General features: G+C 34.6%; 1 protein-coding gene across 1 annotated transcript in view; it reads left to right on the top strand.

The window, feature by feature from the left end:
* The window catches only part of CCDC73 (coiled-coil domain containing 73), a 153140-nt gene that overhangs the window by 25724 nt on the left and 108151 nt on the right, over positions 1-19265 (top strand). Inside the window, exons 3-5 of the mRNA XM_063094985.1 lie at positions 10199-10270; positions 11998-12033; positions 13333-13407. Coding sequence (XP_062951055.1) covers positions 10199-10270; positions 11998-12033; positions 13333-13407 — 183 coding nt within the window. The remainder of the gene's footprint in view (positions 1-10198; positions 10271-11997; positions 12034-13332; positions 13408-19265) is intronic.

Below are 19265 nucleotides of genomic sequence, written 5' to 3'. Positions count from 1 at the left end.
ATGGTGGGGCCAACCTATTCCATTAATAGTAATTGATAAAAGCAGTTCTCCCCACTATGTTCAGCATAAAGAAGAAAAGTATCGAGTAGATTTAAATCAGAAAAACAAAGCATAGCCAGGGTGCACCTATGGATACAATCCAACCAAACTGAAGAGGGCTCAGAAAATCAGAGAAAGATAAAGAGAATAAAGCTTTGCCTTGTCAGAATTTAGGCCAGGGACTCCAGGAGAGATCTACCAGCAGCAGAGACATGGGAGCAAAATAGTCCCAGTGGCCACTTGCCTCTTGCAGCTAGAGTCCTCTCCGATGCCCAAAGCTTTCCAATTTTTGCCAGTGATTAAATTAGGCTCTCAGATTCCAAAGTCATAGAAATGAACAATGTACCCAACAGTAAAGCTAGCAACACTTTATTAAAAAAGGAGATAGACTTATGCATAAGGGGGTTAGCAACAGTAAAGCTAGCCCCCTGAGGGGAGCTGTTTAGGGTCTTTGGTAGGTAAAGGAGTTAAGGGGTACAGGCCAGCATCACTGGAGGTGGTCCGTTCAGTTCTTCCTGGTTGCATCATGGGTGCATGCTCAGTAGGCAGTGGTGTTCATCATTGTGACCCCAGGAGGGTCATTGTAGCAGTCACCTTGATGCTTTGTGCACAGGTGGGAATTCCTAAAAGGGTCTTACGCTAATCTGTAACTTTTACAATTATGGTAAGCAAGCCTTGGGGAGGGGTTTTGCGACTCAGTAAATATGTTTCCTTTCTTATCTCAGTCTGTTTGTCAGGGCAGCCCATGGGGTAATCATTTGCCCTGGGGGTCTCAAGACTGAGGAGTGGAAAAATAACAAAGTGTTCTCTGCAGGGAAAATGGAGTCAGTTTGGTTCACAGACCTAGCCTTACTCTGTTTCATTGCTATCTAATGTAACCAAATATAAAAGAGTGTTATCAGCTCTTAATTTCTCTCTGATATTTATCTATATTGAAGCATTTATGATAGTGCTTCTCCATCCATGCTTTGATGCCTTTCCATCAAAGTAATCTTAACAGCTAAAAATTGGAAGTTTAATTATGGTCCCTGTTCTCACCATTTGTCAACATCGAAACAGGAACTTGGGGGTAGCATATCAGAATGAGAATTCAGGTGACAGAGGATAAACCAAAGTAGAAATGACGTGAATTTTGGGGCCAGACAGACCCACAAGGTTGTGCAGAATATGGGAGTAAAACCACGGTTGGATTATATGAGTAAAACTAGGTTGGTTTATATTTCTCTACACAGACCTGTGTGCGGAGAGAAAGAACAGGTAAATATTAAGTGCAAACTAAATCTCAAAGCAGATTTCAGAATATAAAGTCATATCTTATTTTTGGATAGCATCAACATAGTATAAAGTTCTCAGAATCCCTAAATTAATGAGTGAGTTTAACACAATTCAATTAAAAATACTAAGAGTGTATTTGGGGTACTTATGCTGATTCTAAGGTTTATATGGAAATGAACATACAAGAGCAGCTGAGAAATTTTTGAAAAAGAAGAGGATGAAACAGTCATACTCAATTCTTAAACATATTATAAAGCTGTGATAATTAAAATAGCATGGCAGTGTACATGAATAGTTATTCACTGGAACATAATAGAGTCCAGAAGTAGATCCAAATGCATAAGACAATTAAATGAATGATAAAGGTGGCTTTCAATTCAGTGCAGAAGAACAGATTATTCAAGAAATGGTATTAGAGCTGGATTCCATCTGAAGAAAAGTAAATCCAGATTCCTATCTTATTTTACAATCTTGTAGAAAAGCAGGAACTTACATATGTTGCTGGCCATGTAAAGTAGAACTGCCTTGTTGCATTCCCCCAAATATTACCAAACTGTCAAGAAAGCAACTATGTTTATTAGAACTCATTGTCAGAATTGGAATATGTAGAGGGTTATGGGGATCTAGGCTCAAGTGGCTGTAGGAAGATTTTTTAAAACAGGACATTGATTGGGATTGGGCAAATTTTGTGATGTATTTTAGGATTGGTGTATGTGTAGCAACACAAGGATCTTGAAGCTAGTCTTGAAAGTAAAGTTCTGTTTGATAAAACAGGTGTTTACCAAAGGACACAGTTGTCTCAGATAAATTCTTTTGCAACAATTGCCTGAAACAGTGATATAATTTATTGGTTTTTATAGACTTAAATCTACTGGGCAAAGGTTTCCTGGAACAAAAAACTAAGTTATGTTGACACAGGTATTATCAGCTCTTAGTACTAATAGTGCTGTTATATTAATGCAGGTGGTTTCAGTTCTCAACCCCCCTTTGCTTTTCAGCCTGAGCTGGAGAATAGATTGCTGTTATTTAGGATGTGATCAATCAAGATCTGTACTGATTTATGAAGAGTAATGATAGCATATAAAGTTGTTTCTGGTGATGGTGAAGTTTAAATTTTACACAATTTTTAGGTGATTTCAAGTATTGTTATTCTTTTGATTTTTTTTTTCTTTTTAGTCATTTAAAAATGTAAAAACCATTTGTAGCTCACAGGCATAATATAGAAACAGAGTTAGTCAGATTTGGCCCATGGGTCATAGTTTGTTGACCCCTGATCTAGATCTTGTTCTGTAGGTCTTGGGTAGAGGCTGTCTATATTATCTAGTCATCTTGATCCAAAGCTCTCAGGTGGAAGCTATTTCTTTCTGAAGACAGTCTGCTTCTGAAGTTTTCTTAAGACACCTTAGTTTTAAATCTCTTGATGGAAACGCAGTCCAGGTATTGGAAAGTGAAACCTAGTGTCTGTTCATCTAGGAGACATGAATCCAAGGATCTATGCCCTGGATTTTGGTTACTGTGCTAGCAAAGTACCTGATAGGATTATTTCCAACATGGTTTCTAGGTGCTTTTTTTCTCTGTGGGGTTATTTCCAGAAGACATTATAACTGAGTTTTAGGTCATGTAGAAGAAAGGCAACTTACATTTGTTGGTGATGTCTATGATGCATGTTGCATGAGTTTCTTGGAGTACTTTACATATTTATCTGAATTAAGGAAATCTCCAAAATCAGGGGAGAAGTAGGCAACTGTATAGGGCAACCTCTAACAAGATTGTATGATGAAAGCCAAGTGTGGGGGAGTATGGACTTCACGGTCTTGCGAGCAGTGGTAGCCTTCTTGGTAATGTAAGTTCAAGAGTGCCAGATTCAATATTTAGCTTTCTCTACTTTTACTCAAGATTGAGGATGATGAGGACAGTGATGTTTCTAAATAAATGACAAGGATTTGTAAAGTTCTCTATTAAAAGTCCCAGTAAAATTAGTACTTATGTCACTTGGAGGTCCTAGGTTGGGAGCACAAAATCAAATAATTTTTTTCTACTCTCAGAGCTGTAGCTCTCTGTAAAGAAAAAGTTTCTATCTATCTGAGAAGAATTAAACAATAATGAGAACACATTCAGAAACGATTGCAGGGGTTATTTTTAGGAAATCCAATTGGAGGTGTTCATAGAGACCCTGAGGCTTGGATTTTATAAGGATACAGTTTTACCAAAATAGTGCTGGTGACAGATGAGATGTGCACCAGAGACATCCTCAGCAATCTTAGTAAAATTTCCCCATTAATGCTAAATGAGTATAGTATTCAGTTTGTCCTTGCTCTGATAGTATTCTCATGTAAAATTTTTGCACTTTCATTGAGGTCCTCTGGTGCCACCAAGTGTCTGTCCTGAAAGTGTTCTGAAAGAGATTTTTTTTTTGTAATTTATAAGTCATGTTTTCTTTTCAGACTCTGGAGCCAGTTGTGAGCTTTCCAAAATAGCCTTTTAAAATCTCTCCAAAGGTTTGGCTTTTGGGTATCATGGGCGCCAGGACTGTGTGTCATAAAGATTAGCTAGGACATTTCCTTTAGCCTTAATATTACCCCTTTCAGTGTGGGTTTATGATAGTAACCTCCTTAGGAAGCATTAGAGCACTTAAAAGTGTTGACCATTTGAAATTGGGATTCCTACTGAGGTCAGAAACCCTTATTGTTTCTACAGTATTCTAAAATCATGGACTACTCCAAAGGCATAGCTGCTATTATTGTTAACTCTTAATTTTTGGCATTTGGCAAGCTTTGCTGAGTAGGATAAGTTCTGTCATCTGGACTGATTTTACCTCTAGTATGAGTCATAATTTAGGGGTCAGTTGAGACTGTTGCAGTGTATCCTGCCTGATAGTTTTCCTGTTTCAGTTTCAAAAAATGACCTATCAACAAATACGATTAAACCTAGGTTTAATCTAGGGGACATTTCTAATAAATCTGTTTGAGACATAGTCATTGCTCCAACAGGGTCTAGGTTGTCTTGGATTTGCCCTTCTTTGGGCAATGGAAAAAGAGTAGCTGTATATTTTATGTCAGAAGTTGCTGATCATCAAAATGTTTCTTGAGAGAAAGTTTGCTGTGCATTCTGTTCTATCCCCATTTCTCTTACCACATTAGTACATTTGATTTTTTTTTCATGAAGAAACAAAAACATTAAATTTTAACCTGTTTTTCATTCAAATCTTTATATAGTTGATCCTTGAACATAGGTTTGTACTGTGTGGGTCCACTTATGTGCAGATTTTTTTCAATAACTATATTGGAAAAATTTTTTGGAGTTATACTTGGATTTTCAACTGCTGTAGGGGGAGTGTCAGTGCCCCCATATTGTTCATGGGTCAACTGGTAGTTTTCTGAGGCCTCTCTATCACTGGGAATTTAAATAATTAAAACCTGGAATTTGCTGATAGGAGTTAAATCTAGCTAGGCTCAGAGTGGCAGGAGGGCCCTCTCCCCAGCCCCTATTACTTTCCTCCCATTGGGTAGCAACTATGTTTCAGTCTGTAAATAGGCCAGTGCCTTGTGCTCTCCAGCAGAGGCACTGTGTGTGCAGCCAGTGTGAGGGTGGAGGTGCAGTACCCTTACTGCTGGACACATCCACAGGTGCCTAGAAGCCATTCCTATTCACTGGACTGGAATAAAAAGATTTGCTTGTGTATGCAATTAAGAATTGCTCCTTGAAGACTCAAGTGAGGTTCTGATATGGGTGGCAGCCAGCAGGGCTTGGTAACTTCTCCCATCTCTGTAGGAAAATGGGGTTTTTGTAAATCTTGAATGTTGTTCTACGTGCTGGGTTAATCACATTAGCTAAGCCACTTAAAGAAGCTAAAGTGTGCCTCCTTGACACTATCCATCTTGAGAAATAGATTCAGAAGAACTACCTGGGAACTGGAGTTATATAAGGATTTTGACTGTGTGAGGGGTTGATACCCTTAACCCCCGAGTTGGTCAGGAGTCAACTTGTATATGCTATATATAAAATGAATTCCGTGTATGTATGTATGTGTGTATATACATATATATAAAGTGAATAACATATAAAAGTGAAATGAATAGTGTATATGTGTCTGTGTATATATTTAAAGTTAGGTAAGATTATGATAGCCTCATTGGAAATTTTGGGGAGCGATTGTCTTAAATAGTATTGTACAATTTTTGCAAATTAAAAATTTAAAAAGAGGAATCAGCAATTAGTTTTTTTTTAGTTTTCATGTCTCTTTTTTATTTAAATTTTTATTTTTAATTGACAAATAGTTGTATATATTTATGGAGTACAATGTGATGTTTCAATATGTATATATACCGTGGAATGATTATATGAAGATGATTAACATATGTCACCTCACATACTTATTTTTTTGTAGTGAGAACATTTATTTTAAAAAAAACTTATTTTTTAAATTTGCAATTCTTTTTTTTTTTATACACAAATTTTTGTAGCAGCTTGATTCACAATAACCCCACACTGGAAATAACCCAAATATTCCATCAATAGATACATGAATAAACAAATTGTAATATACTAAAACGGGATACCATTTAGCAACAGAAATGAACAAACTACAGATATATGGAATGGCATGATTCTCAAAACATGTTAAGATAAAGAAACTAAACACAAAAGTGCATACTATCCAATTCAGTTTATATGAAATTTTGAAATAGGCAAAATTAACCTCTAGTGACAGAAAGTCAACCAGTAGTTACTTAGGGCTGGGGAGAGAATGACTACAAAGGGAGATGAAACTCTTTTTGGTGAAGAAAATGTTCTATATCTTGATTGGGGGTGGTGGTTACATTGATGTACATATTTGTTAGCGTTCATTGAACTGTACAGTTAAAACGGGGACATTTTATTGTGTGCAAATTTTATCTCCATTAAGTTGATCAAAAAGGGAAAAACATCCTACTAAAGGGACAGACAAAAGTCACCAGCAGAGTTGCTGTCTTCATATTCAAATGTGCACTAAGTTTCTAGGTTGCTATTTGTTTCTCTGTTTGGTAGTACAAGTCAGGGGGCTAGGTTTTCATCTAAATAAATGGCTTAGTGAGTAAAATTATAATCTTAAAATAGAGGAAGACATAACATAATGATGTAGAAGTGAATAAAAAGCCTCTGGTATGAATACTTTTAAGTTAAGTGACTAACTTTTGATATTCTATTTTGTGTTTAAGTATGTTTGAGTGTATTTATATATTGAGAAAAATGTATTCTTTTAGCAATTTTGAAATATACAGTACATTATTATTTACTGTGGTTACCATGCTGTGCAATAGATTGTGAGAATTTATTCTTCCTGTCTAATTAGAACTTTGTACCCTTTGATCAACATCTCCCCATTCCTGCTATCCCCAACCTCTCCAGCTTCTGCTAACTACCATTTCACTCTCAAATTGTATAAGTTCAACTTTTTTAGATTCCACACATAGTGAAATCATGCAGTATTTGTCTTTCTGTTAGCAGATTTTAAAGTATTACTGCACTGAGTGGAAATGTGTGGGAGAGAAAGTAATAAAAGTTCAAAGGAGGTGAAACTGCTTGCTGGGAAATGTGTTTTCAGTAAGAGACAAGTATTGCCCAGCGTGAGGAACCATCAAATCTAAACAAGATCCTTAAATCAAGTCAGGAGAAGCCTCTACAAGTTTGGCAGCTGCTGAGATTGGCCTTAGATAAGGAGTTGGCTTTTGCCACTGTGTCTAAGGGAATGGTTTTCATGGTGTTCTGTTAGAGTGTTAGGGCTTGTCTACATTGCTCAGGTACAAGTAGGTAGAAAGCTTTATGACAATTAGGAAGACCCCAAGTGAGGGGGACGGCTATTGGAGAATTATTTTTAAATCATAAAATTCTTGTTCACATCTCCTAAGGGAGGGTCTTTTATTGAGGACTTTATATAGAGATGTGGTGATTTCGGAAATGTTTGGACTCAGTTTCTGTACTAGCCAGTGAAACCTAAATTAATTGTCTCTTGGTAACCAACTTTGGAAAGTATTGAATGACTTATAATTCATCAGGAGTGATAGATTTGTCTCCTTAGCATAAATTATACCAAATAGTGTACTTTGTTCTGACAAAACTCTAAACTTTCTTTGGAATTTTCATGCCCTTTCCAAGCTAAAACAGTAAGTTGATAAATAGTCTGTCTTAGAGCTCTCCTCATCTTTAGAACATAGTGAAAACTTGTCCACATATTATATAAGTCTATAAACTTTATAACAGGGAAATTTTAGATTCCTTAGTAAATACCCGAGGCATAACTGTCCAGGTAAATTGTTGTCTTTCCCAGAAAAGAAAAAAATAGGTATTGACTTTCCTGATCTAAAGGGGTACTATAGAAAGCAGAACACATATCTATAGTAGTACAGTATGTAGCCTCACGAAACACGATAAAAATAGCATTTGGGCTCAGTACTACAAAGAAGTGGTTAAAATGATCATTTTATTTGTGGCCGTAAGGTCCTGAACAAATCTTTATTTTTACCAATTGGGTTCCTTGACTGGGAAACAACAATTTTTAAAGACTCGTATAAGATATGATTATGATTCAGCCTTTCTCTATTAGGCCTTTGGACTATTGGCTTTAGTTCTTCTTTAGCTTCTGGTTTTAGAGGTATTTTGTAAACCTCAAATGACTTGATCTGAATCTTTCTGCCAATATCAGTAAAACTTTTTGCCCACAAAAAATGCCACTTCATGGAAATATTCAATTTGGTTTTATCATATACAAAGGTACCAGTAAGTCAGTATCCAAATTAACTATGATCTGGTTATGAACAGGAAAGTCTTCAGGGATCTCAAAAAAATCAGATAATTTTACAATCCTATTTACATATTAGATCCCTATATTTTAAGATAATATGTGTGGTGTCATAAAGGAGAAAATGGTATTTCTCACTTGGGAGTCCAACAGTAACAGTTACAGGCTGAAATGAGGAGAGTATCTGTGGTTTATTAGACATGTTCACTATCTGAGTAGCTCATTGATTCTGAGGGAGAAGTTTCTTTTAATATTTAGAGAAATTTCTCTTTGCAAGTTTGAGGATGAAATAAATGCGTGATTTCTCTCCAGAGCAGTGTCATTGATTTGCCCACTTGATTTTTTTCCTTTATTTTCTTAGCTAGAACTGGACAGTTATTTTTCCAATGTCCTTTCTGCTTATAATAAATATCTATAGGTGTCTCTACTAAGAGGCTCCCTCCTCCAGTGCTTAATGACTATAGTTGGAGCATTTAGTTGTTTTATCTGTAAGAAAATCAGTTTATTCCGCTTTTGTTCTAACAATTTTTTTAAAGACTGGATTTGGAGTTCTGGTAATAGAGCTATTTTCCATTCCAATTTTTGTTGCAGATTAAATTCCCTACTTTTGGATGTTAAGGGTGTTCTCAAAAAGTGAGGAGGGAGCTGGAGGTAACATCTTCAAAATCTACTTCTCAAAGAACCTATCCTTGAAATCTAATGGACTCATTCTTTCCTTCTTTGCTTGTAGGACTGGATTAGAGTCTACTTTACTATTTTCACAGGACAGACTTTGGGGATAGCCTCTGAAAGGTTTTGTCTAGCATGTACAGCTTTTCTAAATCTATCTGGTTTCCTATGCAGTTTGGGATTTCCTAAGTCATTCTTGGGATCTTCTCGCTTTGCCTTTATTATTCAATACTTTTTTTTTTTTTTTTTGCATCTGAGAATATGAACCAATTGATAGAGATCTGAGAACAGGGAGTATTGTATTTTTATTTTATTTTTATTTTTATTTTTATTTTATTTTTATTTTTTTGTCTTTTTCGTGACCGGCACTCAGCCAGTGAGTGCACCGGCCATTCCTATATAGGATCCGAACCTGCGGCGGGAGCGTCGCTGTGCTCCCAGCGCCGCACTCTCCCGAGTGCGCCACGGGCTCAGCCCGGGAGTATTGTATTTTTAAATTAGCTCTGGGAATTAAAATATTAATTACTAACTTCAGAAAAAGTTGTATAGGAATAAATATGTAATCATGGTATCCTACATTGCTCAGCACTGAATAATAATTACATAGTGATAACCATGTAAATGCTGACTATTGATTTAAGCCAAAATTTTGATATAACTCTGTTGGGAGAATGGGAGAGATGTGGGGTAACAATCATATAAGAAAGGTAAACTTCTAACTATCATAATAGGAGGTCAATAGATAAACTTTTAAAATTGCTAAATCAATATACTATTTAGAAAGCTGGAGGCAAATAACTGAAAATTTTTTAAGTGGTTGCCAATTTTAGACTTAATTTTTGAATTGTTAGAATTATTAACATTGATAAGAATAGAAGAAAAATTTTAAAGTCATCTTGCATCTAAAGAACAGAATGTACAACTTCCAAAAAAGGGAGAGAGGAGAAAAAAAGAAGTGGAATCATATATGTGGCTTTTTTTCGAAAAAAACCCTGTGGTAGTTTTGGTTTTGTAAAAATTTATTTTAATGAATTTAAATGCATATGTTGTCATGTAAGTATTTTTGTGCTTACATAATAAAATTGATTTCTCTGGAAACCCTAAGACTATAGTCTGCTTGTGTACTAGACTGTTCATTTTAATAACTTTTGGTTAAAAGTTATTTTCTTGAAGAGAGCTTTGGAGCAAGCCATGTTCAGAGTTTAAAATTTAAAAAGCATTGTGTTTCTTTTTATCATGAAGAAGCAACTAGGAGCAAAATATGATAATTCCATGACAATTGAAAAATCATTAAATTGGTTTAAAGTTGCATTTCAAGAGCATGAAAAAATATATGCAATAAGTATGTTTAACTTTTATTTATATTGTGAACTCAAGATTTAAAACTGAAAGAGTTGCTAAAATTTATGTTTTAACTTCTCATAATGTTCTAAACAGGAAACTCTTCAGAATCAAAAGGAAGCATTAGCAAAGCAACACAAAGAAACAATGGCAGTTTTTAAAAAGCAGGTAATCTCATAAGGATAGACAAAACTACAATTTTAAATATTGCATTTCCTCTCTCTCCCGTAAATATTATGGCAAGCTGTTTTTCCTACCATACTCATGGAACACACAAAGGAGAAAAGGGTGTTATGGGAAGTAGGAAGTGAATAAAGTTATTTTGAATCACAATGGATAATAAAGAGTATAAAGTAGTAGAATGAGTTAGTTAAGAAAGGAAATTGGAAAAACCATTTTCCTGAAGATGGAGGAAATGTTTTCATCTGTCCTAAATAATTTAGATGAGCGGACATATGCATTCTTGTTCTTTCTCTCCCCTTTCCCCTTTCTCTCTTTAATTAGAGTATCCAGGATCTTACCTTTACCACATTACCCCTATTCCCAGATCATAGTTATAACACTGATGAAAGGCTGAGATGCAAGTCAGGAGATGTAAAGGATGAGAGGAGGTGATTATCACACCTTGAAGCGTCCATAAATATCAACCACCAGTAACTATGAAAAACTAGTAGAAAAATAGAAAAAAAAAAAGATTTTAAAGAAATGAACAGCAACATCTTCAGTTAATTTGAATTCTGAAGCTCTTCTTACCTGCCTCAAATTTCTCTTCAGTCCCTAATTAAAAAATATTAGTTTAAGAAAATATACTTAGATAAAATATCCTCTGGAAGTTTTTTCCCTTGTATCTTTTCTACCATCATCATTTTTTCTTCCTTTTTCTTCTTTTTTATCTTTTTCTTTTTTTTCTTTTCTTTTTTCTTCACTTCTATGCAGGCATGTGTTTAGAAAATGAAATGAAGGAATAAACCTGTACAACTTAAATCACTAAAAAAGTTAAAGTTATTGATAATTTACACATTAGTATGAATTTGTTTAAGCAAATGACAGAGTTTCTTGCTTTAATCTGAGATAGGTCTAACCAAAGTTATGGGAGTTATAATTGACAAATAAGGAAGCAGAAGTCAAAAGTGTAGTATAGTATTCTCTGGGAGAGAGCAAGTCTAAGTCTCTGCCTTCCTAAGGGACTTTGGGCAAGACAAGAATACTCAGATATCTAAAGAGAAGGTGCTCTTGGGTTCCTTTTTGTTTTTGTTTTTTGTTTTTTTTGTCTTTTTCCATTTGTGTTTGTTTTAAGAAAAGGATTCTTGAATGCAAGTGAGGAGTACAGAAATGAAGATAGGGAAGTTCCAAAGAAAATTTCTATTTTTTGACAATTTTGCCTAAAATCCTTATGCTGCTTAGAATATTCCATTATTTTCCTTTGGCACATGTACATTAGTTTTTCTGTTTTAAAATGTCATTATTTTTCAAAAAGTTATTTATTTATTTGACTGCCACTTGCATTTAAAAAATTTTTCAGAACATAAATATTGTCAATGCAAATACAACTAATATTGATTTCATAAAATGATACCTTCAGAAAATGATACATGCTATTATGTAGGAGTAGATGGCAAAATATTTAGACATTTAAGAATAAAAACTTCTGGAGGGAAAAACTAAACTTTCAGTGATGCTTGGTATCTCTAATCAATGTAATTAAAATTTTCATTTACTTTGGTGACTGTTTCTTTCCTCCTTTTATATCTTTATCTTACTTTCTGAATGTGAAAGTCATATTTTAAGTTCAAACGATATAGACATGTAAAATGTTTTTGTAGTTTTACTGACCAGTGTAAGTCGCTATTAACAGCTTACTTACCTGTATTTTAATTTTTTAAATTGTTTATCAGTTGCAAATGAAGATGTGTGCCTTGGAAGAAGAGAAGGTATTTATTAATTTTTAAAAATAATTTAATGCATAGCTAAATACATTTAATTATCAATTGTTTACCCTAATCGAAAAGAGCATTAGTAATAAACTAATGGATATGGTTGACTGCTTAAAATCTTAGAAACAGAAAGGACCCAATATAATAATGTTACTTGACCTCTGTCATTTTACAGTTGAGAATACTGAGGGCCTAGCAAGATTAAATGACTTGCCCAAAGGTCTCACTTTGAAGTGGCATAGTTGGAACTAGAACCCAGGCCTCTTCAGCCCCCAAATTAATGTTCTTTCACTCTACTTCAATGTTTCAATTAACTATAATATGTTTCTAGTGCTTTTTCAATGTAATTACCTTTTAAAAAAACATAGAAATGACTTTCATCAATGTTGTTTTTTAAAAAAGGTGATTTGCATCTGGATGCAGACCAACTGGCAAAGGAGATATGACTCCCAACAAACCTAGAAATTTTCTGGCATGAAATAATTTCTCTAGCTAGTTAATAATTGATACATATTTTATTATGTCAATGAGCATACCATTTATAATATTAATAATTTATAGTTCATTATTTTTAGCAAAAGACCTTCTTTAATAAATTTTCCTATATCCTTATATTCATAAGACAAATGCACCTATAGCTTATTAATTAGAATATATTTATTCTAGCTGTATGAATTAAATAATTATATAGTTTTCATAAATTCTCAGGTAGGAATGCTCTACTGATAAAATGATTTGTTAAAATATTCCATTTCATAATTATAACCATATAAAGGCCTTATTGTAATTTTATGATATTTTGAAGTCATAAGAAATGTAATTTGTAGTGCAGATACAAAGTTAAAGCCTGTGAATTATTAAGTTTAAAGTAGAGATTTTGGTTCTTGGGCTCTTACACAGTTGGCCCTCTGTATCTGTGGGTTCCATATCTGTGGATTGAATGAACTATGGATCAAAAATATTTGGAAAAAAAATTGTCTGTACTGAACATGTACGGAGTTTTTTTCTTGTCACTATCCCCTAAACAATGCGGTATAGTAACTATTCACATAGCATTTACATTGTGTTAGGTATTATAAGTAATTGAGAGATGATTTAAAGTATGCTGGGAGGACGTGCATAGGTTACATTCAAACTACAGCATTTGATATTCGGGACTTGAGCGTTCTCAGATTTTGGCATCCGAGGGAGGTCCTGGAACCAATCTCACGTGGATACTGAGGGACAACCGTATTTTTCCCCTTTTATAATATCATTTACATTGTAAAGTATTGAAATGTAGTTTTTTACTTAAAGGGAAAATATCAACTTACTATAGAAATTAAAGAAAAAGAAATAGAAGGATTGAAGGAAACATTAAAAGCATTACAGGTAAAGTAACTTAGTATTGCTTAAAAAGTAATTTGATATTTTAGCATCGTGTCAGTAAAATACCATTAAACATGAAAAGCTAGCACAGCAAAAATTAATATATAATATATTACGTAATTTAATGCTTTTTTCCTGAGAGCCCTGAATTTCAAATTAGAATTTTTGCTTCATCTTTTATTTTAAAAAGAAATGTTAAAATAACTTTCAGTATTTCTTATAGTAATATAGTTAAATAGATGTAGTTTTTGTCACTTTATACATGAGGAAAACAAGTAAGGCCTGTATATTGTAACTGATTTAGCCATGGTCCTTAAAAATTAAAATAAAATAGCATTAATTAAATCTTTATGTCCTAAGTACTGTGCTTATTTTGTGCAAATACAAAGACTAAGAAAACATCAGATTTGCCCTTAACTTGTTCATAGTCTCACAGATAATACAAATGTATTCAATTAGTAACGATTCATTCAGTGTATTCATTGAAAGTCTATGTGCCAAATACTTTTCATAGGGATACAGCAATAAATTTTTTAAAAAAGACAAAAATCTTTGCCCTTGTGGAGCTTAAATATTAGGGAGAAGACAAAAAATGAAGTGAAAAGTAAAATAAAGAATATTGGGGAAGAAAATATTCATATGATTTCAAAGTATCACCACTTAGGTATCATTAATTACAAGAAGAAAATATATTTTTACAGTGGAAGGATCTTGAAGGTCACCACTTTAATCAAATGATCAAATCTAGCAATGTTAATAATGATACAACCTATCCATGGATCCACTTAGTAATTATGCAGTAAGGGGCACAGAACTTCACCAATGTAATTTTCTTACCAAAAATATTAACTGAAATCTAGTATGAAGAAATAGTAAGACAAAATGATAATGTGGGACATTCTGTAAGATAACTGGCCTGGACTATTCAAACTCTTCAATATAATGAAAAACAAACGAAAAACCAAAAAGAAGAAAAAAAAAAAAAAAAACCAAAGGAGAAGAGAGAACTATTTTGATTAAAAGAGCATAAAGAGATACAACAACTAAGTGCAATATATGAACCTTCATTGGATATAGGGTGAAGAAAAAAATAGCCATAAAAAAATTGAGAGGACAATTGGGGAAATTTGAATGTGACTGTATATTAGATGATATTATTGAATTATTATTAATTTTCCTAGGTATAATATTGGTATTGTGGTTATATAGAAAAAAGTCTTTATTCTTAGAAAATGCATGATGAATTATGTAGGGGTGAAGTTTTCTGATGGCTGCAAATTTCTTTTAGAAAGTTCAGGAAAAAAAAGTGTGTGTGTGTGTGTGTGTGTGTGTGTGTGTGTGTGTGTGTATAAACACAAAGAAGAAAGTATAGAAAAATGTTAACAATTGGTGAATCTAGTAGAATCTGGAAAACATCATTCTTAGAAGGGTATGAATAAGGACTTGGAAATGGTTTTTCTCAGTTTATCTTTTGGTTTTGTTTGGACTTTTGTTTAATTTTTGCCATGAATTAAGTATTTTTGTTGTTGTTGTTCATTTATTTATTTTTATTAGCTCCAACATGTAACTGAGAACATGTGGTATTTCTCTTTCTGCGCCTGGCTTGTTTAACTTAATGTAATTTTCTTTAAGTCCATCCATGTTGCTGCAAATGGCAGTATTTCATTCTTTTTTATAGCTGAGTAGTATTCCATTTTGTAAATATACCACATTTTCCTTATCCACTCGTCCAATGATGGATATTATGGCTGGTTCCAACTCTTGGCTACTGTAAATAGAGCTGCAGTAAACATGGTAGTACAGGTATCCCTTTGACATGATTATTTCCATTCCTTTGGGTATATGCCCAGCAGTGGGATAGCTGGGTCATATGGCAGTTCTATTTGTAGTTGTTTGAGGAACCTCCATATCATTTTCCATATGGCTACACTATTTTACAGTCCCACCAACAGTGTAGGAGGGTTCCCTTTTCTCTGCATCCTTGCCAGCATTTGTTGATCTCAGTTTTTTTGATAAAAGCCAGCCTAACTGGAGTGAGATGATATCTCAGTGTGGTTTTAGTTTGTATTTCCCAGATGCTGAGTGATGTTGAGCATTTTTTCGTGTCTGTTGGCCATTCTTATATCTTCCTTTGAGAAATGCCTATTCAGCTCTTTTGCCAACTTTTGAATTGGGTTTTTTTCACTGTTGAGTTGTTTGAGAACCTTGTATATTCTGGATATTAATCCTTTGTCAGATGCATATTTTGCAAATATTTTCTCCCACTCTGTTGGTTGCCTTTTTGCTCTGTTTTTTTTTTCTTTTGCTGTGCAGAAGCTTTTTAGTTTGTTATAATCCCATTTGTTTGTTTTTCCTTTTGTTGCCTGTGCTTTTGGTGTTGTATTCATAAAGTCTATGCCCAGTCCTACTTCCTGAAGTGTTTCCCCTATGTTTTCTTTTAGGAGTTTATAGTTTCAGGATGTGTATTTAATTCTTTAATCCATGTCGAGTTGATTTTGGTATATGGCGAGAGGTATTGGCCTAGTTTCATTCTTCTACATATGGATGTCCAATTTTCCCAGCACCATTTATTGAAGAGGCAGTCTTTTTCCCAGTGTATGTTCTTGGTGCCTTTGTCAAAGATCGTATGGCTGTAGGTATATGAGCTGATTTCTGGGTTCTCTATTCTGTTTCATTGGTCCATGTTTCTGTTTTTATGCCAGTATCATGCTGTTTTGGTTATTATAGCTTTGTATAATTTGAAGTGAGGTAGTGTTATGCCTCTGGATTTATTTATTTATTTATTTATTTGCTTAGGATTGCTTTAGCTATTCAGGGTCTTTTTTTGTTCCATATGAATGCTAGGATTGTTTTTTCCATTTCTGTGGAATATGTTATTGGAATTTTGATGGGGATTGCATTGAATCTATAGATCACTTTGGGTAGTATGGACATTTTCACAATATTAATTCTTCCAATGCAAAAGAATGGAATATTTTCCCATTTTCTTGTGTCCTGTTTAATTTCTGTCAATAGCAATTTGTAGTTCTTGTCATAGACATCTTTCACATCCTTGTATTTTATTCCTAAGTATTTTGATTTTTTTGGGTGACAAGCTTTCTTTATTTCTTTTTCTGCTAGTTCACTGTTGGAATATTAAAGTGCTACTGATTTTTGCATGTTGATTTTGTATCCTGCAAATTTGCTGAAATCGTTTATCAACTCTAAGAGTTTTTTTGTTGTGACTTTAGGCTTCTCCATATATAGGATCATGTCATCTGCAAATAGAGACAATGATGTCTTCTTTTCCAGTCTGGATGTCTTTTATTTCTTTTTCTTCCCTGATTGCTCTGGCTAGTACTTCCAATACTATGTTGAATAGGAGTGGAGAGAATGGGCATCCTTGTCTTGTTCCACTGTTGAGAGAAAGGTGTTCACGTCCCCTACTGTTGTGGTGTTTGGGTTTATCTCTTTCTTTAGGTCGCATAGTGTTTGTTTTATATATCTGGCTGCTCCAATTTTGGGGGCATATATATTCATGATTATGTCTTCTTGCTAGATAGATCCCTTTATCATTATATAGTAGCTTTCTTTGTCTCTTTTTATGGTTTTTGGTTTTAAGTCTACTTTATCTGATATAAGAATAGCTATTCCTGCTTGTTTTGGGTTTCTGTTTGCATGGTGTAACTCTTTCCATCCTTTTGCTCTTAGTCTGTGTGTACCTTTAGAGGTTAGATGAGTCTCTTGAAGACAGCATATTGTTTGGGTCTGTCTTTTTAATCCAGTCAGTCAGTCTGTATCTTTTGAATGGGGAATTTAATCCTTTTACTTTAAGTTATTATTGAAAGGTTGATATACATCTGGCGTTTTATTGATTTTTTTTTTGTTTGGATGTTTTAAATATCTTTTGTTCCTTTCTTTCCATTTTTGTTTGTCTTCTGTGTTTTTTCGTTTCTTGAGGTGGTTATATAAAGTCCTTTTCTCTTTATCATTTGCATTTTTGTCTTACTGTTGGGTTTTGTTCTTTCTTTTGTATTCATGGTTGAGATGGTCATTTTTTAGGTACCTGGTGCAAGGACTCTCTTGAGGATTTCTTGTAGTGCTGGTTGTGTTGTGGTGAACTCCCAGTTTTTGTATGTCTGGGAAATGTACTATTTGTTCTTCTTTTCTGAATGATAACCTTGCTGGATATAGTATTCTTGGGTGGCAGTTTTTGTCTTTTAGTATTTTGAATATATTGTCCTATTCTCTTCTGGCTCTTAGGGTTTCTGATGAAAAGTCTGCTGTTAGTCTGTTAGGGGCTCTCTTATAGGTGACTTTACACTTTTCTTTGCTGCTTTTGGGATTCTCTCTTAGTCTTTGAGCTTGCCAATTTGACTATAATTTGTCTTGGAAATGACCATTCTGGGTTGAATCTGTTTGGCAACCAGATTTGAGTCTCCTGGATCTGAAGGTCCATACTCTCCCTATACCTGGGAAGTTTTCCACTATTATTTCATTGAATATGTTTTCAATGCCCTTTCCTTTTTCCTTCCCTTCTGGATTTGGATATTTGTGCACCTAAGGTTGTTTGCTATCTCTCTTAGATTTTCTTCATTTTTTAAAATTCTTTTTTCTTTTCTTTCGTTCTTTTTTTTTTTTTTTTTTTTTTGTCTTCCTGGGTTATTTCGAAAAGGCTGTCTTCAAGATCCAAATTCTGTCTTCTGTGTGTTCTAGCCTGCTGTTTAAGCTCTCTATTGTGTTTTTTTTTTTTTTTTTTAATTTCATTGAATGAATCCTTCAGCTCCACAGGCTGTGCTACATTCTTTTTTAGGGCATTAATTTCTTTGTATATTTCTTCCTTCAGGTCCTGCATATTTTTTCTCATGTCGTTGTGTCATCTGAGTTTTTTTTTTTTTTTGGTGGCTGACCTTTAAGGGGATCTGAACCCTTGGCCTTGCTGTTATAATACAATGCTCTAACCAACTGAGCTAACCAGCCAGCCCCGTCTGAGTCTTCTTGTATCTCATTGGGTTTCCTTATGGTTGTTGCTCAAAATTCTTTTCAGTCATTTCAAGGACTTTCTGCTCTATATGATCTGGTAATTTGAGAATTATTATATTCTTTTGGTGGTGTCATATTTTCTTGTTTTTTCATATTACTAGTATCTCTACTTTGGTGTTTAGTCATCTGATGGAACAGTTGTTTTTTCTAGTATCCTGGAGTGAGGTTTGTGGAGAGGGAGTTCCTCTTGTAGATGTGTTTTATGACAGTTGAATGGGGTGTTTTAGTGTTGGTTCCAGGTAGATGCAGTAGTGGTTTCTCTGTACGTACTTTGGCTGAATTCAGTGTTGAAGTTGCATGAAGGTTCCTCTTTGACCTAGTCCCTGGGACACTTAGTATTTCCTTGCTGAGTTTGGTGACACTAAGTTGGTTTGTCAGGACATGGACAAGATCTCAAATTTTGAGGTGTAGGGCCTTGGAGTCTTGTCACTCTTAGGTTATGGTGAGTGTTCCTGGGCAGAACTGTTGGCATTCTGGCCAGCTCCCCCTGACCGTGATGAGTGTACTAGGATATACTAGTGCTCCTTGATTTGAAGGGGTGACTATGAGTGGGTTTTCTCTTTTTTTCTTTCCTCCTTCCCTGGGCTCTGCTGGTAATGCTCCTTCATCTATGCCAATGAATGGTCAGCAGATCACCTGTGAGGTACCAGTGGCTGCTGGTGAGGCAGTGAGCTATCCTTCTGGTGGCAGTTGCTGTGGTGGTGGCTGTCATGTCCCACTCATTTTGTATAGTGTTTGCAGCAGTGGCAGGGAGTGTTGCTGACTGCACGGCTGCCTCTTGCTCTCACCGGGCCTGGGTGGCAGCAGGTTGGGCTCTCTGGGGCGGGGCTTGTTTACTG

Source organism: Cynocephalus volans, chromosome 4, assembly GCF_027409185.1.
Source record: "Cynocephalus volans isolate mCynVol1 chromosome 4, mCynVol1.pri, whole genome shotgun sequence".
In the NCBI taxonomy this organism is placed as follows: Eukaryota; Metazoa; Chordata; class Mammalia; order Dermoptera; family Cynocephalidae; genus Cynocephalus; species Cynocephalus volans.
This window is presented reverse-complemented; position numbering and strand designations above follow the sequence as displayed.